The 23,410-nt window shown below is 41.7% G+C and overlaps 1 protein-coding gene across 1 annotated transcript; it reads left to right on the top strand.

Annotated features, from left to right (window-relative positions):
* The first annotated feature begins 11,452 nt into the window (after window positions 1-11,452).
* On the top strand, window positions 11,453-20,564 carry slc38a2 (solute carrier family 38 member 2). The gene is made up of 16 exons (XM_037695942.1): window positions 11,453-11,737; window positions 12,575-12,710; window positions 12,795-12,876; window positions 12,962-13,077; window positions 14,203-14,276; window positions 14,362-14,454; window positions 14,533-14,608; window positions 15,525-15,607; window positions 15,701-15,759; window positions 16,017-16,169; window positions 16,263-16,342; window positions 16,432-16,532; window positions 17,962-18,086; window positions 18,174-18,318; window positions 18,404-18,501; window positions 19,028-20,564. Exons 2-16 carry the CDS (start codon window positions 12,583-12,585, stop codon window positions 19,127-19,129), a joined length of 1,515 nt encoding a protein of 504 aa, XP_037551870.1. The 5' UTR covers window positions 11,453-11,737; window positions 12,575-12,582; the 3' UTR covers window positions 19,130-20,564.
* Window positions 20,565-23,410: the final 2,846 nt, after the last annotated feature.

The raw sequence follows: 23,410 nt of genomic DNA, 5'->3' as shown, positions 1-23,410 counted from the left end.
TTAACCCTGTAGGTAATTGGGTACAGTCTTTGTGGGTCAAGGCCACTTCTAATTAGACTCAGTGTCTCACAGCTGAAACTATGGGAAACGTTACACTAAACCCATTAATGCTTGTAAAGTTACAAACTGTGTCTAATTTTACAAGAGTATCACGTATGGAAATGTATTGAAATGGCAAGGACAAGCAAAGACCTTGGATTAGCTTTTGGCCTTTTTTGTGACCTTGAAGCTGGGGTAATGAAAAGTGTGCACAACACTCCGTCTAGTGATGATGTGGGACCAGAGGAAGTTTACGGACATACGGACAGAGACTATACAATAATATGTCTTTGCTCGGCGTATAAAAATACATGTATATTCTAAGGTTTGGAACGTGCATATATGAATGTACTGTAGTGGTGCCGTGCAGCCACCAAACACTTTAATGTAAAATGTTGTTAACCTTGTTTTACCAATCTTTTAAAGGTTGACTCAGGTTGCTCTGTTAATTTTGTTATTTTAGATTTAGCCGCTGCCTTTGATACAGTTGATCCTTTTATCAAGACTTGAACCTTTTGTTGGTCTTAAAGGCTCAGTTTTAGCATGGTTCAAGTCTTATTTAGCAAAGTCCTTTTCCATTTTCATGGAGGAATACTCTTTTTCATTGACACCTATTCATTGTGGTGTACCTCAAGGGCCTATTTCTGGTCCTATTTTGTTCTGTTTACTTGCTGCCTTTGAGAGCAATTTTTAGAAAGCACAATATTTATTTTCCTTGCTACGCTGATGACATCCAAATATTTTTCAATTTAAATCGAATGTCTCTGCCCTACTGCAGTCTGTTTAACTGTCTAAAGGACGTTAAAGACTGGCTATCTCACAACTGTCTGACACTGAATGAAAATAAGACTGAAGTTGTTAAATGTGGAAATCAGATTCCTGTGATAAATTCTCGGTCCTCTTGCTCCTAATTGTTCCTTCATGGTCAAGAATCTTGGGGTGTTTTTAGACAGTTCTTTTAATCTTGAGAAGCAAGTTGTCAAAACCAGGTTTTTATCAGTTACGAAGACGAAGTCGTTGACGTTTCAATTTAAAGTTTTAACTTTTGAGCTAGCATGTTCTTGTTTTTGAGTGGAGTTTGACTGGGAGCTCCGGTTTTTCCCAGTCTAAAAACATGCATGTGTACCCTGCCTTTATGCCGACCTCCCTTGAGCAAAAGATCTGTGATCTCAGTGGGATTTGCCTGGTTAAATAAAAAATAAAGAATTCCTTTAAGCTCCATGTAGCTACACTGTAGCAACATGTTTTTTTTTTTTATTTTTTTTTTTTATCAAACAGTGCGTGGGCATTTGATTTATTAGTACACACACCAAAACAAGTATAACGGCCTGTAAACTATAATGACTTTACATGCACAAGGTAGCCATATTGGTTTTTGAAGTTAGGTTTAGTCGATAACCTTCAAATAATCTAGTGGAAATTTTGGATTCGGCGGCATCTCTGGTTGATTTTCTCATTAAAAATTCAAAAACATCGACTCTGGCCTCAAATGTATCGTGCTATTTGCTTGGTAGCATGATCTGAAAGTAGAATTATTAACCATTTAAGACCTTGTCACAATTTTTGGAATCAGCAGGAATCAAGCAGAACCAGCCAAAATGAAGAATTTTTCTAAATTTGCACCACAGTGCTGTACCAGCTGACACCAACATCTTATCAGGACTATGGACTATCTGGAAGTGTTTCATGGACAAATCTCAGTGTCTTATCATCAAATGCATATGTAATGTGTTTACAAATGTACCTGCTGGTAAAGTTTTTTGATGTCTTAAATCGTGTCCTGAGAGATCTTTTTTTAATACCACTATTCATGGCTTTTTCCCCTTTTCTATATAAAAAGTATTCTGAAAAATTATAAGAGGCTGCGCTTCTGTAGCAGCAGCAACGTGCACTTGGCCCATCTTTCAGACGACTGTACGAACATCATCTCCGTGTATTTCAGTACAATGATAATAAATCTTATACTGAGTCTGATAATCTGGCAGAAAGTTTTTTTTTTTTGTTTTTTTTTGCACATTTCAGTTGTATTAGCTCTCAAATGAATCGTAGCTGGAACAAAGTAGGAATATTTACTACGAATGTTGTCAGAATATTCAGATTGCATATTGAGATTTCTCCACTTGGAATACACCTGGAAAGTTCTGAACACGATCAAAACATTGAGCCGACCACAAGAATGGGCCTAAATGTTTGGAATGCAGCCAGTGTTGAAATATACTTTGAGTATCCTGGAATATAAAAAAATATATATATTCCAAAGGCATTCCAGTTCATTCCACCTCTTGTGTGACGCTGGTGATAGGTCAAGTTTAAAACGGTCAACCTTCTGTAGTTTGACAGAGAAAAATAATCTGAGCTCTATTGGTGCGTTTACTCAGAAGTCTAAATTTTCTGAGCTACAAGTCAAAAAAATCAACTGGATTTCTGCTCCAAAGATGGAAATTTAACTGATAATTATCATATTTACACAAATGATTTAAAGGGATCCATGATTAGTTGTAACAATAGACTTTATTTGAGAAATATTAATTTTAGATGTAAAAACAATACAGTAAAAATATTGTAGGCTGTTTAGTTTTTATAAATTTAAATAAAACATTTTCACACGGATGTCGCCATGTTTTTTACGCTGCAATGCATTCTGGGTAAATGACTAGTTCCTGTAGTGCTAGCTCCGTCCAGTCATTTTAACCATATTGTACTAACAAATCTTTAACAAAATTTGAATCTGCACAAAAATTCTTCTGAACTGTAATAATTTATAAACCATTCAAACGGTATAATTTAGAACTGACTCCAGGCTATGTGTCACATCTGGCCTAGCTTCAACCTGTTAAAAAGACAAATTACATAGTTTTTTTTAATAACTTCTGTATACATGTTGGTATATTATGAGAAAAAACAGTTACCTTTGAGCTGCAGCTGGTAGCATTAATCAGAGCTTCTCCCACTTTGTTCTTTCATGGTGAAGTTGTGGTGCTACTTTATCGCTAAAAGCTACGTGAAGGAATAATGTACTCCAGCGTATTGAAAATAAGCCTAAACCCCTCGCCTTCCACTGAGCTGTCTGCTCGTAAATCTTTGTGATATAGCAGGAGATGGAGTGGGAAATCTTCACAGTCCTGTTTGGGGAATTAGCTGGAAGTTTGTTGCGGAGTTCGTTGGTCGGCTGCTTCGCTTTTCATCTACCTCCCGCGCATGTGTCGCATTTCCAAAATACAGTACCTCATTTTCATTTTACACTTCTTGCAAACAACCGTGCCCTTGTCAAGCTCCGTCTTCCCCGGAACATTGTAGGATCTGAAATGACTTTACACCGACTTTTAATGACGGAGCGGGTTGAATCGCGCTGTCCTCCGCTTCATGATAGCGGTCTCCATTCAGATAAAGGGAGCTGGCTAACTAGCTTGCTGTACGGTGGCCTACAAGGCCAAATTCTACAGTGGCCAAGCGAACACGTAATGCGATATGCAGTATGCTCGGGAGTAAAAGCGGGAAAAAAACTTAAACGCATTTTAAAACCGATTTATGGGCCTTTAGAATCGATTCAGAATTGCCAGGACTAAGAATCTAGATTATAATGTTAGCCTTCCTGTGTTTACTCTGTAGATTACAGTACAGAAGGGACCTAACCGCATCATCAACCCAGCATGCATTGCGCAGGTGAAAAAATGGCGACCTCCATGAGTGAAAAATATGACAAAAGATATACCGTTTTTGAAATACTTGTGAGTTTTTATATATCACAAACAGCAATTTTTAAGCTAATAGGAAAATTACAACATATTTAGGCTAACATGTTCAACTAATCATGGATCCCTTTAAGGTCTATATGACGAGATCAGTTGTTTTTATTTACGTGACCATCCGTATATCATGAGAAAGTCCAACATGCACCTCATTTTATCCCCTCCACCCCCCACAGCCAAGAAAGTGTGCCCACACTCAGCTCATACGAACGTTTGGATGAAAATATGGTCATTAAAAAGCAACAGCTGGATGTTTCGTACCATCCCTGGAGAATCCAGATCAGCCCAAACCCAACAAAGCTGTCTCGAGTGGTGATCACTGAGTTTTATTTTCACTTCTGTTGGTTTGTGTAGTCACTCACACACACAATCCTATACTCGCCGTTAGGAAACGTTGCATTTGATTTGATTCCAGAGAAATGGGTGTATCGAGCTTTGACTCGAGAGGTAATTAAACGCACACGCCATGACGTTCATCTGTTACTTAATGTTACGTAAATCATAATAAAATGTTACTTTGACTAATTTTTATCTGCTCTAGCTCATGTCTTAAAATAATAAGCATCTAGTTGTGCTTTCACCAAAGAGTTTTAAACATATTTTGTGCCTAGAATTACAATATATATATATATTTTTTATTTTAAGGCCTAATCAACTATCTTTAAAACAGTGTTAAATTTTGAGCTTTTGTTGACATGTAAGTTTTTCACAGACAAACCTTTTGGAAAACTTGATCGATGGCACTAACAATCTTTATCCCAACAAATTCAGGCTTGTTGGTGTTTTATGAGTTATTTAAAACCACGTGTGTGCACAAATGCACGTGGATTAAGTCTGATACGGGATAAAGATCAAAAGACAATTATTAGTGACTGCATTCGTTTGGAGAACAGATCGTTTAGTTCTCTTTGATGCTTCGAGGAATTGAACACAATTAAATTAATTATGTGTTTATGGTGCTACAACCTGAGACTGTTCCTGACCAAAACAATAAAATGTTGGCTTCATTTTGCACTTTCCACTCATCAACTGTTTTTTTCTACTGCTTCTAGTGTTTTTCTCTCGTTTTAATGACAATCATTACTAAGCAGAGCTAATAAAGGTGTTTTGACTACATGAAACAAAGATCAATAAGAACATTTTTTGTGTCTGAGCAGAAAGTGCTCTCTTCTTTTTGATGCTGTGGTTTCTTTATCTGATAATTAAAAGGTAAGTCTGACTCTTGCATCATTTCCTCCTGCAAGCCCACAAGCGCTGACAAAACTGCCTAAAAATGCGACCAAGTCATGCCATTTTCTTCTAAAGGTGGAACTAAATCTTCAGTCCCCTCTTCAGTCCGTCCAGAAGAACTGACTCAACCTCGTTAGATTTATCCACCTGGATAATTGAGCATGGGTCAGGACGTTTTGTCCTGAAGAAAATGTTTTAAAGTCCACATTCAAGCACACACCCATACAAGTTTACTAAACAGCCCTGTTGAGGGCTTCAAAATCTCTGTGCTGCGCAAATCCAGACCACGTTACAGTGAAAGCCTTGTTTCTTAAACTTCTTACGGAGGCTCTTGGTGTGCTTGAGCCAACACTTGACAAAGTGAGCTTTATTAGAAGCAGTGGCAGCAGTTAAGAGTTTATGGGTTGACTGTTAAGAGTAACTGTGGAATGCAGTGAAGTAACTAATTACAGTAGCACTTTCAGGCTTGTTACTAAGCTTCTTGTTTCACTCTGCACTTATTTAACTTACCACACCTTCTTTCACTTGTTTGTCTGCTTGGATTTATGACAAATGTTCTTTCAGGGTTTTTGTTTTTCTTCTATATCATTTGTTAATATCTAATTTGTCTAATATATATATATATATATATATATATATATATATATATATATATATATGATTTGTCAATTTGTTTTGATGCATAACCATAACAACAAGGTGGTTTTCTACAACTGGGAGCAGCTGATTAACATCTCAAAAGCTCAAGTAAGACCTCGACTACAGCCCCAAATCCCAAATGAGTTGAAAAGGAGGTGCCGTGGATGCATTACCGTATACCTGGAGGCGGTGCTCGAGTGCCTGACCGCCGAGGAGGTAGCGGAAAACACGGCTCGTGGCAGCAGGAGGACCGAGATCGTCCCCGGCACCTGTTGTTAAATCCGCGGCGACAAAGGGCTCGGCAGGCTGCTGGGAGAAATGGCCATCGCTCATAGAGGAGTTCTGCCTGGTATTCAGAGTCAGACAGTCTTACTGCCCAAGAGGACCAAGTGGTCTGCTGGGTCTGGGTGGATGGATCGGCATCTGCAGCCAGTTTCTTAAGCTCCGCTGTGGGACGGACTGCTACAAAAAATCCTTCCTGCCCAAAGCCATCAGCATCTATAACAACTCTAATGAAACCAGGATGAGCTACAACAATTAATTTCCCTTTGGGATTAATAAAGTATTTTTGAATTGAATTGAATCATGTGCACCCACTTCATCCTGTTCTAAGTCACTGTGGAGCTGCATGGAGTCTCTCTAGGCTGTGTACTTGGAACCATAATCTTTATCTGTTTATGTATTTTATTAACTTTAATTTCGGTGTCATAAGCTATTGGGTCACCAATGCTTAGATTACTCTGATCCCTGCTGATCCAGTTTCTTTTATCTTTATCCGTCTTAGATCTGCAGTCAAGCAAAACCCTCAAAGACTCACAGTGAGGCCAGTAAAATCCAAACGTGGGTGACTGAGAGAAACAAAAAGTGTGATGAGATAGTAAGTGAGTGAACTTGCTGTTTTTCTTTTCTTTACTTGGTTACATGAGACATATCCTGAAGAGACAAAGATATTTCATAAAAAAAATTAAGTGATTATTTCTATTCACAGCTGCCGTCAGAAGTTTACATACACAACAACATGGGTATGAACTGTATTTTATCTTGAACTGTTCATTTTATTTAAATCCATTTTTTAACCCAATGAAAAAAAATATGCAATTTACTGTACAACTTCGGCTATTAAGTTAATTAACACAGGGTCAAAAATATACATACAGGCCCAAATACTGTAATTCAACCCAATCTTTTATTACGAGGTGGTGAAGGTTCTTGAACTCGTTGGGTTGACAAAAATCAGTGACGATCTTACAAGGAGAGTCGTTTGGGATGTTCGAGAAGAGAAACCAAGTCAGTTTTACATCGTCATGCCGACCAAGGACTGAGTCCCAGCTCCAAAAGTGACGTCATCTAGTTTGACTGAAATTTGCCGGTGTCCACATGGACAAACGAAAAGTTTCACATTGAGACAAGATTACGTTTGAAATAACTGAAATAATAATAAGCCTCAGATGAAAGCAGTTCATTTTCGCGTCTCCATTAACACGATGAAGCCGTGCGGTTTATCCGGCTTTAAAAGTGTATTTTAAGTACCGTACATTAATCAATCAACCTTTATTTATACAGGTAAATCCCATTGAGCCTCGAGGACTCATTTACAAGAGAGACCTGAATTAAAACGTGTCCTTCCAGATTTCCAAAGTCTGCCTCGTCATGACAGAAAACTTCGGAATGTGTGAACTCATGTCGAACCACAACAAAGCCTATACGAACATTTTGTAGGGCGGTTAAAGATCGACAGAAATAATAATGCTGTGGAACGTGTCAACAAAGTAAGACGCTTTAATTAACGGAAACATTTCAAGGGTAAAAATACAACTCTTGCTTTTACGCTGGACTCTGTCGTCGTCGTCACGTGTATCAGGTGAAAGAAACGTGTTTTCTGAATGACTCGTGTGTAAAGTCGATCAATTATTTACAGTCTTCGAGCATTACTCACTAATGTAGTTGTAAAAGTCCAAGCAGCACTTGTTGGAGGATTTAATTATGTGAGTTGTTCAAACGACAACAAAAAAATGTCAGCTATTTCATTCACAGCTGATAAAACATTTGCAGAAGTTGCATCAGATGGAAGTGTTTAATCACCGATGAGTGGCCATGAGCAGCAGCTGACAGCGTCCTGATCTCTTACTAACACCAGCATTAATAATAGAGCTGGAAAAAAAACACTGGGCGCTTTAACTTACACATGCACACGCACATGCACACTGCTAATGCAGCCGGAAGAGCCAGCACCGTGAGCGATGATCCAGATCATCACCGTCACATGAGTGTTAATCCCATTCAACAGGTCTGTCGTTACTCATGATCAAAACAAACAAATCAAATTATCTTCCAAATAAAATTAGAGCCTCGTTAGCTGGAGAGCTAACTGGTTAGCTTCAAGGAACGTAAACAGCTTATTAAAAAGGATTAACTACCGGTAATAATTTTCTATTAAGAAAGGTTAATTTGAACATTAATTTTGTCGTAAGAGCTTCACTGGAGGCGCAGCACGGTGGCGCAGTGGGTAGAGCTGTCGCCTCTCAGTAAAAAGGTTGCAGGTTCAAATCCCGGCTGGAGGCCTTTCTGGGTGGATTTTGCATGTTCTGTCCGTGCATGTGTGGGTTTTCACCCACAGAAAAGGCTGACTGGTAACTCTAAAGTGTGAATTAGGGGTGCACCAATTGCAGTTTTCTAGTCCTGACCTGCCGATTCCGATTTAGTTTTATAAGCAACACTGTCAGGTGTAATAAAGTCACAATGCACCTTCAATTTTCTAATATTATTTTATTGAAAAACAGCTTGAATAATATCTTAGAAACAATACAAACTTGTTTTAACTGGCCATGAGGTGGTGCTCTGAAACATAAAGGAAGTTCAGACAATTGTTGTTAAAGCAAAAAAAAAAAAAAAAAAATCGGTAAAATCGGTTTCTCGTGTATCGGCCGATTTCCCAAAATTAAGAAAATCGGGGATCATAAATCGGTTGGCTGATTTATCGGTGCACCCCAAGTGTGAATGGTTTTTTTCTCTATGTGTCCCTGTGATGGACTGGAGACCTGTCCACGGTGTCCCCCATCTCTCACACAGTGATTGCTGTATATGGGCACCGGTGACCCCCACTGCCTGAAAAGGAAGAAGCGGGTGCAGATAATGGATGGATGGATGGAGCTTTACTGGATCATATGACAACCTTAAAGGACGGTTAAAAATGACATTATCCAGGACTGGTTACCATCAAGGTGCAGCTGGAAAATGGACTTTGAGGCCAATGATCTGCTGCTAACCCTAACTCAGTGTAGTCCACGTGATACTCGAGTATACGGAGTATACTCACATGAAAAGCTTAAGAATTTCAATATACCCACTTAAAATTGCCCAATGATACATGACATATCATTAGGCACGTGTCATTGATATGTTAAACAACAGTTAAATTCTTCCGTAACAATCTGTCTGTATGCAGCGCTTGTTTACTACATTTGTTTATCCAGCTAATTATTGTATAATAATACTATATATATAACACTTGAACATGTTTTGCTTCGATACTGTTTGCTTTTAATACAAAACCAACTTGTACAAAGTTTGTTGTGCTTTTAATCAAATATAAGCATCAGAGAAATTAGGAAATGTTCAATATGCTTAAAAATCCAAATAAATTGACGATACATTGTACTAACCGGTGTACTTTGGTTTCTAAGCACAGTATACGGACCAACCGCGGTAAAGAGAGTTTTATGTTTGACGATCGCGAGCCGTGGCTTCAACGGTGTCCAACGTAAAACTTAACTTTTCATTCAACCTTTATTTAGACAGGTTAATCCCATTGAGCCTTTGGGACTCATTTACAAGAGCGACCTGATTTTAATAGAGTGATGACAACAATGAATAACAACGACAATAGACAATCACAAAAGAGGCATACAGATTTTTTTACCGCCGTATACCTGCTACAAAAATATGGACTACACCACTGCCCTAATTTCTCCTGATAAATAAGCAGTGGAACTGAAAATAAGAAAAAATACTGTTGAAAACCTCAAAAAATACTCAAACCTTTCAATCCAGGTCAGTTTATTCATACAGTCACGACAGAAGTCGTCTTAGGGCGCTGAACAAAAACCTTCACATACATAAAAATCCAGTGAGTAAAAGTTCTGTATCTAAGGAAGCAGCAGATTGTGTCGACTCCACTTCATCACAGTCTCTCATCCTGAGCGAGCACAAAGGAGACAGTGGGAAGAAAAAACTCCATTTTAACAAGAAGAAACCTCCAGCAGAACCGGGCTCAGGACGAGCGGCCACCTCCTTTGATCTGGGGTTTGCGAGGACAGTTTGCTGAGACAAAGACCACGGGGAAACAGACATTCAAATGAATGCAGAAACAAGGAGCAGCTAAACACTTCCTGTATGGTAAGATAAGAAGCAAATAATGGGAATGCAGTCCAGCAGGTGCACGAGTCCCATTAAAGCCAGGACTTTGTCTTTATAATGAGTCAGTCTGTAAAATGTTGTGAATCAAAATATACAGAAGTTTGATCAAACTGCATCAGATGACTCTGAAAGCTGCAGACAAGTCAGTTTTACATGTCTACCATCACACCAGGTGTTTTAGCCAAATGAGTGTTAATCACTTTAAACTTGTAGCACAGCGACACAGACAGCCTTGAAGCCTAACCCCAAGCGTGTGTGACCACAGTAACACGTGCAGGTCTTTCACTGAATCTTCACAGGACGCTCAAAGGGCATCTCCAACATCCATTCTGGCCCAGTTCTATGAATCAACAGGGACAATTTGTTTCAGTCAGTAGACATCATTCTACATGTGGGCAGCAGATACCTGCGTACAGATGGAAGCAACCTGAACTCACCATGGAGTGGTGAACAGGATCTGCCAGAATCAGCCTGGTCTTGTTCACCAGTGAGGTTCTGTAGGTCTATGCCAGCAGTTTTGCTGCACATCCTGACAATCCCTGAGAATTTGTTCCTGTTTTTGCACGTGAACAATCCAAAGCAACGGATGAAAGTAAAAGTTAAGACTCAATAAAACATTCTCATAGAAGTCAAACCAACAATTAAACCCACAGAGCGTCTGATAAAAATGCATTCTCTGGTGGACCTTCTTACAAAGTGAGTTGGCCTGGGGGTCAAAGGTCAGTTTGTCATGGAGAACAGCTCCCAGATATTTATATTGATGCAGCACCTCGACAGCTTCACCGTTAAGAGCTGCAACTGATGAGGCATTTCTAAAATCAGTGACCCTTAATCTTAGAAACATTTAACTTGATAAAAAGAAGACTTAGTCTTTTGATGCTTGGTCATGAAAAACAAAAATTGTATTTTTTCCACGAGATATGCTGCAAAATCAAACGGGAATCTTGAGCAAAATGTGATGGCAAAAAGTAAATAAATGAATTAACAAATGAACAAACAGGTTGTAAATGAGTCCTCGAGGCTCAATGAGACTAACGTGTATAAATAAAGGTTGCGTGACAAAATGAAAGGCATTCTAAGTGAATTAAAACAAAAGAGTGTTCTGAACTTCTGTAGGCTCCACTCATCCTCTCTGCTGGATGAAGACAGCCTGAACTGCTCTCTGCTGCTCTTTTGTTTTTTCTCCCTGGGAGCTGCTCTCTGGCGACTGCCCGCGGTTTTCCCGACATCCTCCCCTCCCTCTGTGGGCCAGCCTCTGTTTGTATACAAAGCGCGTCACGTTGTGCGTAAGTACGTCATCGTCTTAGCCCCGCCCCCGCTCGCGCTCCGGTGAATCTGATGCAATAAATTCAGGACCTCATCTCGTCTCCATCAGACTCCACCGGCTCTTCTGACTGACACATCTCCGGGATTTTAACCATTTTTAAAAAATATATATAATTTGTAAATTAATCCAAATTATCTTCAACTCGTTTAGCTCTTTTATTTTTGCCACTCAAACGGTTTGTTGTTGTTTTTTAACCCGTGGTTTCATTCGTTTTAGAATCAAAACGTTGATTTTCTCCAGGATCTGTTGAGGTTTTTGTGAAGAAAGTCCTCGGATTTGTTCGTTTTGATCCTTTTTTCCGACCTCTGCAGGATTTCGAGCCTCTCCCTCCTCAAAGGTAAGAAGCCGGTTCGTCGTTCAGGAGGATGGAAAATTACCAGCTGGAGCCTCCACACAGGAAGCTGCACAAATAAAAACACTCATCACTGAATCATCTGTCCACTCCCTGGTTTTACACGTGTTCACTTAGGGTTGAACGTCTTGTGTGGACTTAATTGATGTCTCATGGTGATAAACATTTACACTGAAATGAACTGTTTTTATTCAGCTTGTGTGTTGTTTCCTTTTGGCTTCATGTGACTGATGGTGTAACAGTGATGGTGCAGTTCTGGACACATTGCTTCATATTTGGCTCTTAACACATTGGGGTGGAAAGTTAAAAGTGCGTGTGTGCGCGTGCGTGAGGCACAGACATGTCCATAACGGGACAACACGTGTCTTTGTTTCTGTCCGCTGTGGAAAGAGTGACCCTGAACGCATCAGGCGTTGGGCTCTCTTTCTTGTTTCCAGCTCTGTCCGAGGATAAAACACATTCTTTATTTGTTGTTGTTGCTAAATCTTGAGGATGTTTCCGCCCGTCCATAAGACGGCTTTAATAAAACTTCACAAAGTGTCAGCCATGTCTGTAAAAGGCCCCATGTCTGGTGGTAAAAGTGTCTGAAGCGCACTGCAGATTTTTGACGAGCATCCTCAGATGGTTGATGTTCAGGATGCAACTCTGGTATTTTTCCACTTACTGATGCGTCACCGCCCCTCCCTCCCCCCTCCCCCCTCCTCCCTCCTCCCTCCACAGAGAAACAACCATGCGTTAAAAAGCGCAGCTGAATGGGCGCGCGCAGGTTGAACAATAAAGAGGCCAACGATCTTAACCGAGCTCCATTTTTCTTTCCCCCAGCTCAGAAGATGCCAGGTGACAAACAGCCGGGAGCCGAGATGAGGTCCCTGAGTGTCGCTCGGGATGATGACAGCAGCAGCATCAACAGCAACGACTCTCCGTACTCCGACTTGATGAAGAAGGTCCCTCTGGATGGGTGAGGCTCGCGTCGCGGTACAACTCCCTAATCTGACCCCGGTGCGCCCGCGCGGTCTCTGAAGGCTTTGCTCTTCCTTTACAGCCAGTATCCAGATGTGGATGCAGAAAGCCAAAACTTCCTCCCAGAAGTGAACCCGAACAAGAAGAAGTATGAGGCGGAATACGTAAGAGCTCGTTTTAACCTTCTATACGTATCAGTGCAAGTGTTTCCCTCCGTCGTTGCTGAGTTTCTTGTGTTCCCCTCTTCAGCATCAAGGCAACGCCTCCTTCGGGATGTCCGTCTTCAACCTGGGCAACGCCATCATGGGCAGCGGCATCCTGGGTCTGTCCTGGGCCATGGCCAACACCGGCATCGCCCTGTTTGTGTAAGCGTCCCCTCATCCAGAGCACAAATTCATAATTAATGCTTTGAGTTACCGTGAACTCTGCTGAGAAGCAGCGGCGGTGGTTTAGTCTTCAGCTTCAAGGTCTCAGGTCCTGATGTATCTCAGGGTTTCCCGTCAGCGGCGTGTGTTGATTCAACAGCTGCTCGACCCTGAGAGCGAGGCAGATGACGCCGCGCCAGGGGGTTGTTGGTGTCTGCAGTTCTACTCCTTTGCTATCGTGTTTGCTGTAGATAAAATCGAGGAGAGAGTTGAGCTTTTAAGGAGAATGCGAGTTTTGGACGAGCGTGCCCTGTCGCGTCGTTCAGTGCACCAAATTATATGAACTGAAGAACTTTGAGATGTTTCCGGTGCAGCACATTTCGTGAGCTCCACGTCTCATTTGGTGTGGGCCGTTTCACGAACACGGGGCGTGGCGGGGGAAGCAGATTAGCCGTGCTAATCCTTCTGCGCCAGTCGTTACGTAAACGTAGACGAGAATGCCGGAGGTCATGAACGAAGCATAGCGGCAGCAGCTGACCAATCAGAGCCCTGTATCTGCAGGAAGTCAGGGATTTCTACAACCTAATGCCACTCTGACTCTGACGCAACAAACAATCTCTTGATTGAACCGATTCCCCAAAAAAGGCCCTCTGAGGTGTAAATGTGCTCAGCTGGAGGGTATGAAACGACAGAAAGGATGAGGTACTTCTAAGAAAAGCTGGTATGCAGATGGAGGAGAGGCCAGTAAGTCTTCTGGGCAGTATGTCTGTGAAGAGGCTCAAATGGCGGCGTTGGGGGATTAATTTTCACCTGGACTATAAATACCCCAGGACACCCTGTACTGTCTCAGCAGTGTCCCAGAGGCTTTAAGAGGATCTCGTACAGGGGACACCTTTTGACCTTTACAACCCTGCTAATGCTAAAGAGACTCTTTGAACAGAGTTGTGTAAATGAAAGCCAGGAAACGCTTTAAAAGACAAGATCTGAGTGTTTGTGGGATCAAATGAGTGTGGCGTCATCAGCAGACGGATCCTAGCTCTTAAAGCTCAGCAGTTTAGCCCTGATCATATCCTGGTTTCCTCTGCACGTTCACTTTGGTTCAAGCTCCTTCCTGTGTGTTTACAGGGTTCTCCTAGTGGCCGTCGCCATTTTCTCTTTGTATTCTGTCCACCTGCTGCTGAAAACGGCCAATGAAGGAGGTAAGAGAAGCAGAACTTCCTGTTGGCCTAGTGCGGTCACATTTAAGCGCCAAAGCTGAAATTTCATGACTGAATCCCTTCAAAGGTGCCCGCGTTTACGAGGAGCTGGGCCACAAAGCCTTCGGGATGCCCGGCAAACTCGCAGCCTCCTGCGCCATCACCATGCAGAACATTGGAGGTGAGGAACTCGCACTTGAACCATAAACAATTGATTTATGTTTGTTACTTGTTCCAACTCTTGGTTGTCTCTGTGCAGCCATGTCAAGCTACCTCTACATCATCAAATACGAGCTGCCCATCGTCATCCAGGCTTTTACGGGAGCTAACAACGAGTAAGTGGCACCGTTTATATTCATCTATCTAAAGGTCATGGGGGGTGATGTAAGAGTAAAATATCTCACTGAGTTATGTGTAATTGTATGGATTACAAACAAAGTCGGGATCATTTCAGGATCGTCTCAATGATCTGTTGCGCCCACTAGTGGTGAGAAGTGATAATGCGTATCCAAGAAAGTGAAGTCAGGTGATTCTTCTTGGTTGAAAGGTTTAGTCTTTCATCCAAAAGCCACAGACTCAGTCCTATAAATAGCACCTTCTCAGAGTTTGGAGACCTCCAGAACCAGCTTGTCCCATGTAAAAAGGATTACCAGTAAGCTCACGATCGATGGTTAGTGCCTGAAGGCCGCCTGCTATTTACAGAACCAGCCTGAGGCAAACCTGGCCAGTATATTTACAATTTTCCATAAATGGAAACAACTGTTACCTGTTTGCATCCTGAACAGGTGTTTTTAAGAGATAGTTTTTTTTTTTAACAAAGAGGTCAAAGTATTTGTTTAAGAGCTGTGTTTATCCAGAGAATAAATGGGATTATCGGTAAGAGGGAGGGATGGACACTGTCCGTGGAGGTTTGGTCGTATTGAAAGGACGCCAGGACTTCCACGGTTCTGAACTTGGAAGAGCTCCTGCAGAAGATGAAGCCGGTGCCGCGGCGAGACGGAGCTCACTCTGACTTTAAACACAGATCAGACGTGGCCGGGGCCGCTCTGTGCCGCTCTGTGCCGCTTTGTTGCGCCGTCGGTCCAGATCACGTCAGCTGTTCGTGGAGCCTGCCAGCAAATAGTCCGCGCTCGCTCTGGTTATTTAGCTTACTTTAAAGAAAAGGGACTGTGTGAGCACTGCTTTTAACAACGTATTGACCGACTTTAATGAAGCCTCGTCACTGACGTGGTGTTTTTTCTCCCGTGGCAGTGAGTGGTACATCAACGGAGACTACCTGGTGCTGCTGGTTTCACTCAGTATCATCCTGCCCCTCTCGCTGCTCAGGAACCTGGGTAAGGAGCGTGATTTGTACAGCCACGTGATTATCCAGCTTCAAACCAAGAAGCAGCTCATGGGTGATATTTGTGTTTTGCCTCCGCCCTCAGGTTACCTCGGCTACACCAGCGGCCTGTCCCTCCTCTGCATGGTGTTCTTCTTGATTGTGGTGAGTACGACCCCACCTTGTTTCCTCATTCCTCGCATGCCAGCGGATTTCCTGCAGACGAGTTTACTTCTTGCGACACTCGGAGGTTTAATATCAGTATTCCAGAGAAGCGTGTTTCATCCTGCAAGGAAGATTAAGGAATGGAGAACAAATGGTGTCAGATTAAAAAAAAACCCCACATAATCTGAGCTTGTGCGCACACGCTATCAAAGCCTTTCATAAGGAAAGTCTCAGTGTTTTCCTGCCTTGTCCTTTAGGTGATCATCAAGAAGTACCAGATCCCGTGCCCTCTGCCAATTCCCGACTCTTTGAATAAAACCATGCAGATGTTGAACGGCACCTCCCACACCGTCAACTCCACTGAGGACGAGGACACCTGCACACCAAAATACGTCGTCATCAACTCACAGGTACGGCTCTTTTGCATTGTGGGCACCCTCAGGACTAAAACGCAACTTGTGGGAGGGTCAGCTGTAACGTTTGCATCGCGCCTTTCTTTCCAGACGGTCTACGCTCTGCCCATCCTGATCTTTGCCTTCGTGTGCCACCCGACCATCCTGCCCATGTACGAGGAGCTCAAAGAGTGAGTGCCTCTCCCGATGCTCGACGTTTCAACGTGACGAACTATGAACTTCTAAAACTAACGCGTTCCCCGTTGTGTCTCCTGAACAGTCGTTCTCGCAAAAAGATGCAGAGCGTTGCCAACTTGTCCTTTCTGGCCATGTTCATCATGTACCTGCTGGCTGCGCTCTTTGGATACCTCACCTTCAACAGTGAGTCCTTCATTTTCTGACTAAAACGGTCAACGATAAGCAAACACAACGCCAGGACAAATACAGATTTAAGTGCTCGAGGCCACTGAAACAGCAGCGTGAGAAAAGCCCACCTGATTCAGCCGGTGCCAGCATGTTCCCGTTGGTCCCCACGGCTGTACGGAAATGTTCGGGAACATCACCCCACCTGCATAAGAGCGTTTTTAAACAGCTTGAGTAACACCAGGAGAAACACTTTGAGTACCAACAGAGGCACATCAACACTGTGAATCAATCTGTTGTGCTGTTTTTAGGTTGAGAAAAATCCAAAAACATTTAGGTTTTCTCATCAGGAAGGGTCATCGTCATGCCAGTTATCAGTGGTGGGCACAGTTCGGCTAACGACGGAAATTATTTTTCACTCAGCAGATTAGCGTTTTCGCTAAATTTGGAAGTTGAAGGATTAGCTTCCGCTAAATTAGGTTTCGCCAACTTTAAGTCTGCCAACGAAATTCACAAGCTTGTTCCCATCTGTTGTGGGCGTGTCTTAAGAGTCCGTTAAGCACGCTATTGGCTGACTACGTGTAGTGTGACATGATTGGTCGACGCAGCGTTAGCTGGAAGGAGACAAAGACAAATGACGCAGACTGACAGTCGTCTTAGTGGTTAGCGAAGCTAACTTTTTGGTTAGCTGTGCCCACTACTGCTAATTATCCAACACAAGTGTTCAAATTTACCCCATATTTGTAAGAAATTTAAAATATTTCACACTATTTACTAAATTTAACAAGCCAAACTTGAAAAATAACAAGAAGTAGCATTTACATGCTAACATGCAACGAGGTTTGTCTAAAAAGCATAGCATTATGCTACATTAGCATAACGCTAATGCTAATGCTTTAACTACCATATTGTTTCAACTTGCAGTTTTAAAACAACTTTTAAACAAAGTACAATTTTTTAATGTAAAAGTGTATTTATTTGCTATTTAAATACAACAAAGAAGCTGCGTTGCATTAAGTTGCAGCTTGCAGCAAAACGCTAGTGTCTGTATGCTAACATGCACATTAGCATGGCTAACAAGCTGGTGTTTAGCATTGATGTTGACCGTAACTTAACTTCTCATTTTAATCTGCTATTGTTGTACAGAAAAAGCAGCTAATCCAGATAGTTTTTTAGCCCGCTAGTAGCACAGCCAGTCACTTAGCACAGCTCTCTAAAGTAGCTCAAAGCAATAATCTGCTTTTATTCCCACTGATTTGTAAAAAAGAAGACGTGTTGACGTTTAGCAACGTTTATTTTCCTAATTAGTTCCAAGTCATTATTGTTTGAAAGCATTAAAACATGTTAGTCCTTTTTCGCGATTTGTTGCTAACGCCACAGACCTTTTTATATTTGGACCTTTTTATAAATGTGTCAACTTCATCGTCTTTATTATTTTTCTTCACAGTACACGTGGAAGCTGAGCTGCTGCACACATATTCCAAAATCTACAAGAAAGATGTTCTTCTGCTGGTGGTCCGTCTGGCTGTGCTGGCTGCCGTCACGCTCACCGTTCCTGTTGTGCTCTTCCCTGTAAGTATCCACCAAGTACTTGTACTTGGAGAGCGTGCCAGCAGACATAATTTGTCCTACAAGTTGACCTCTTTGTCTCCTGTATAGATTCGTACCTCGGTCAGCCACCTCCTGTGCCCCAAGAAAGACTTCAGCTGGATCCGCCACATCATCATCACCGTGGTGCTGCTGGGTAGCACCAACCTCCTGGTCATCTTCGTCCCCACCATCAAGGACATCTTTTGCTTCTTTGGTTAGTATCCATATAATTTCATGTCTTTACAGCATGACTTCAAGAAGCTTGAGTGACCAGAATTATTATTTGTTCTTCTCCTCAGGCGCCTCCGCTGCCTCGATGCTGATCTTCATCCTGCCCTCGGCTTTCTACATCAAACTGGTCAAGAAGGAGCCAATAAACTCTCCGCAAAAGATTGGGGTAAGGCGTTCTAAACAGAACAGTCCCATGAGCTTTGCATGTCTTTAACGTGTAGCTGCCTCTCTTTAGTTTTAAGCTCCGTCTACACTACTTTAGATGTTTTAGAAGCACGCCTTCGTGTGGATTTGAGATATGAAACTTTTAAAATAATTATTGCACAAGGCCCTGCTTTGTGCATGCTCTCTGTTAATTTGTATCCTAGAAACCAAAACAAAAATGGAGCAGTTTTTACCAATTTTTTTTTTTTTTTTTTTTAGTCGAGATAAAATGTTCTTTGTTTCTAGTTGTATTAATATGGACATTCTCACCACCTAGTTTCAGCATTGTATTTAAATTGATTTAATAAAAACGTTCTCATGCAAACAAGAACCTATCTGGAGTCTTTTGGATGGAGCCTGAACCTTTAACTTGGCTCTGGTCAAAACAAAAACAAAAAAAAACGTGCTGGTATTGGTAAAAAAAAATAAAAATCTTAGTTCGTGTTAAAATCTGAACCCTGTTAATAGTGATTATTTTTCCTCGGCAGGCCGTTTTGTTTCTGGCATGTGGAATCGTGGTCATGGTTTGCAGCATGAGCCTCATCATCGCCGACTGGGTCGTGAACAGCGCCAAAGACAACGGACACTAGAACCACGGCTTAACCAAAGTTCTCGGAGTTGGACTGTAACAAATGCACGATCAAGATGAAAACCAGTCACGAACGAAGAAAACCATTAAAAAAAACTCGCTCTATGCTCAGTTGTGATCTTCTGAGCAACAGTCCGTACCATTCCTAGAGAACATCTTAGAACGTGTACAGTATGCTGTCGTAGACCACGAAGATGGTGTTTTTTCTTTTCTCTCTTTTCATCATAACTTTTGACAAATGTTTTCGTCTTTATGTAGTTTAGGGTGCAGCTGAAAACGAATGCAGAAACGTGCCTCGTAGCGGTGGAGTTAAGAACACGGCGTACTCTCGGGTGCGCCGGTGTTTGTGTGGCGGTAACCTCCGAGCTCAGCGTCAGCATCCTGCTGAGAGAAGGGCGGAAAACTCCCGGAGACTGACCGGAGGCTACGTGACTTGAATATTTATCCCACGGTTATTTTTAAAATCTTTTTTTTGTTTTTTTTTTTTACTTTGCCAAAAATGTATTTGTACAGCGTTTTAGAATGTTGAAGAGCACCAGAGGTTCAGCACACGTCAGCGGCGTGCCCTAAAACGTTGCTTTTTCAGTGTTTCGACTAAAGCTTTGTGACGTCGTCGTCGTTGTCGGCTCGTGTGTCCGTTAACAACCCGACTGTGAGAACCGCTGTTGCACAATAAGAGCACGACTTACACTGTACTTTATAGCTTTTTAAATATCTTGGAGCAACGTGCACAGCAACACTACAGCTTTGAGGAGGCCGCCGATTTCACAAAACAACCGGAAATCCACCGATTTCCGGTTTTTCCACCTCTCCACTCCAGAGCGGAGAGCAGGAACACGAACAATTTTTTTTTTTTCTTTTTGGGAGAATACGTCAAATTTGACCACGTGCAGTGGTTGTAATATTTACCTGTTACAAAAACCCAACGGTTATCTGAAGTCCAGCTCTTCACTTTGCCAGACGAACAGAAGAGCGTGGACTTTTCGTGTTTTTTTTTTTTTTTTTTTAAACGTTTCACGTGAAGAACGCGGGAGCTCGGCGAGAACTCGCTTCCCGCCTCGAGACGACGCACGGTGTCCCCGACACGAACGCGTCGTCAAACTGTCTTCTATTTATGGGAGAACGTAAAATCAGTGTAATTATTTTATTTATGTACTATTGTGTATATTTATGTGTGTATGTGTATATATAATCTATTGCGTTCAAATGTAAATATTGTTTGGTTACTTATTTTTTTTTTTAACCAAGAAAACATTGGCGATGTATAACCAAAAAAATTCTAATTTTTTTTTTTTAAAGCTCCTAAATACAAAGATGATGGATCAAATAGTTCTTTTTGGCACAGCACGGTTGAGAGGACTAAACCTCTCCTGACCTCAGGAGCAAAAAGGGCTTTGCCCGTCAGTATTAAAGTCTTGTTTCAGTGAAACACGTGTATATTTTGTAATTAATGTCCAAATAAAACCAACTACACTCTACAACCTGGACTTTCGCTGTCTTTTGTGGACTCTCGGAGACCTGCGAGGTGTTGGTGGGTCAAACATTTTGGTTGAGCTACACTTGACCTAACAGATACTGACACATTAAAATAGCTCTAACCTTGTGAATGCTATTTTTGAAATACACGCCATCAAGTTCATATTACATTTACGTGCAGAGTTATTCGCAAGAGCGAAAACCAGACACTGGGGAGCACAAGCCAGTGTATCTCTGGTTCTGGTCCCAAGCCGGGGTAGATGGTGAGGGTTGTGTCAGGAAGGGCATCTGAAGTGAAACATTGTCAAAACTATAATGCGTGTTCATCAAAGCTTAGATGGAGAAAGATAACTGAAGAGAAAAAAACAAGAAGTTATTCGCAAGAACTTGGAGGAGTTGTTTTTTTTTGGCAGGAATTTTGTAATTTTTCAGCACAAGTAATGCATCATAGATGTTTGTGTGATGGTCTGAAGATTGTATTACCCAAAGAACTGGTGGGGGACCCAAGATAACCTCCAGCCTTTCTCCTGTCCGTTACTGGCGTGGACGTAGATGGTTCTGTATCTGAGGCACTGGGACAGCTGGACTGGTCAAGCAACACGAACAGGGTCAGAGTCGACTGTACTTCCTGCTCAGACTCAGATCCTTTAACATCTGCAGATGTTCTGGAACCCCGCGGTGTCAAAGAAGCTGGTTCAGTTGGTCCGATGGGATCTCACTGTTCAAATCTCTGAACACCCGTGGCTCCTAAACTAAGGCTCAGAACTAAACTGGATCATCCCCACAAAAATAATGTTTTATGAGCTAGTGAATAAAAATGTGAGTCTGTACTGATGATGCAGAAGAAATAAACCCAGGATGATCTTCTAGTCTCCACAGCGAGTCGTCCTCCATCTCTCTCTGTCCTCACTCCATCTACCTCCATGTCTCTAACTGCATCCATACATCTCCTCTTTGTCTTTGTCCTGGCAGCTGCATTTCTAACATCCTTCTACCAGTATACCCACTGTCCCTCCTCTGGACATGTCCAAACCATCTCAGTCTGATCTCTAACTTCATCTCCCAGTTGTTCAACCTGTGCTGTACCTCTGATGATCTCATTCCAGATCTTATCCATCCTTGTCCAAGGAGAACCTCAACATCTTCAAAGATAAGTTTCCTGCTAAACTTCTTTTTTTTTTTTGCTTTCCATTTATTTAAAAAGCTGGATTTAATTTGGTGGCTCACCCACTTTCTATCGGGATCACCTGAAAACTCGTTTTTGGCTACACCACTGGTTGGAACAGCAATGTCCTGTTGGGACAAAAAAAAAAAAAGAAATCCTGATTCGCTGTGGAACTGGTCCCACCTGAACCAACAAGCAAATGGATTATTGGAGCAGACCCACTTCTCAAGTACGGTAACCTGTTGTCTCACAATCTAACCAGACTGAGTCATGTCTCTGGATGGGTTCTTAGAAGCTGCACCTTCTCATAGTGGATCCATCAGTTTGTTGGTGACAGCTAGAACTAATTGTGCACGTACAAAAGGGTGGACCATCGATCGTTAGTGCCTGATGACAGTTTGCCATCCAGAGGGCTGACAGGTACTTGTCATTGTAAGCAGGTGACATGAACATGGAGGACCCCGCCCGTTCAACTTCACTTGTTAGGTGGATGGTCCTCCCTGCGCTTGTGAACAGCTAGTTCTAGCTGACTGATCCGCTTTGAGAACCGTTTATAAGACTGTTTGCTGCAGCGCCTGAGGCTGAAGGTCTTTTGGATAAAATACACAATATTTCAACAAAGAAACCGTCCAGAGGGCCCGACTTGACCTTGTTAGATGTTTCTACCTGGATGCATCAGGACATATTGTTTCGAAATTTCACAAAAAATAAAAGCAACAGTCATGATGGAGGGTAAGAGCATTATTGTTGCAGGGCTATTTGTCATTTTGCCTTTGTTTAATTAACTTATTAGTAAGTTGTTTATCTTAACCAGCAAAACTGAAGGCCCACATTTTCCACTGTACAATGTCGCCCTCGAGTGGTTTTCAGTGGATCCATGTAACTGGATCACCAGAACAACCAGCATGTGAGAAGTTTGTTTTTAATCTTCCAAACGTTAAATGGCCAAGAATGACCTGTTTTAGTCACACAGTTAAAATACAATTTAATTACCTGTAACTTTAATAGTAGCTTCAGTATGGAATCATGTGCTCCTTCTCCGGCCCGGAGATCTTCTGCTTTTGGTTGAAGCTCAGAGGAGATCAGCCATTTTCAGTTATAGGTCCCAAACTTTGGAACAATCTGCCCCCCAGCATTAGACAGACCACTTCACTTCCTGTTTGTAAATCTCTGCTAAAAACACACACGCTTTCTCTGACTTTAAACACAGTGTGATCTGATTTATATTTTGTTTTTATTTTGATGCTTTTCATTAATTTGTTACTATCATTACATCGTACATATATATATTACATGCATGTACAGAACCTTTCCAAAAAATTAGAATATCATGGAAAAGTTGTTTAACTTCCATAATTACATTCAAAAAGTTAATCTTTAATAGATGATAGATTCAGGACCCACAATTTAAAGCATTTATTTGTTTATTTTTACATCATTTGGGCTTCCAGCTCATGAAACCCACGAAAACGATAAAAAAAAAATTAGAATACTGTGAAGACATCAGCCCACACGTGTTTTTGCAGAAAAAATAAAAATAAAATAATCAGGATCACAACAAATCAATCAAAATACGATACTTTCAAAACGATATGTCAATCTTCGATATTTGATTGAGAATCTCTTTGTCTTAATCACTGC

This window comes from Nematolebias whitei, chromosome 22 (genome assembly GCF_014905685.2).
Source record: "Nematolebias whitei isolate Nwh7 chromosome 22, NemWhi1, whole genome shotgun sequence".
NCBI classification, from domain to species: Eukaryota; Metazoa; Chordata; class Actinopteri; order Cyprinodontiformes; family Rivulidae; genus Nematolebias; species Nematolebias whitei.
The sequence above is the reverse complement of the archived record's forward strand: the minus strand, read 5'-3'. Positions and strand labels throughout refer to the sequence as shown.

Coding starts and splice junctions, on each gene's coding strand:
- slc38a2 (XM_037695942.1), top strand. CDS start 12,583: ATGCCAGGTGACAAACAGCCGGGAGCCGAGATGAGGTCCCTGAGTGTC. Junction 13,078..14,202: donor ACCGGCATCGCCCTGTTTGT/GTAAGCGTCCCC, acceptor GTGTGTTTACAG/GGTTCTCCTAGTGGCCGTCG. Junction 14,455..14,532: donor CACCATGCAGAACATTGGAG/GTGAGGAACTCG, acceptor GTCTCTGTGCAG/CCATGTCAAGCTACCTCTAC.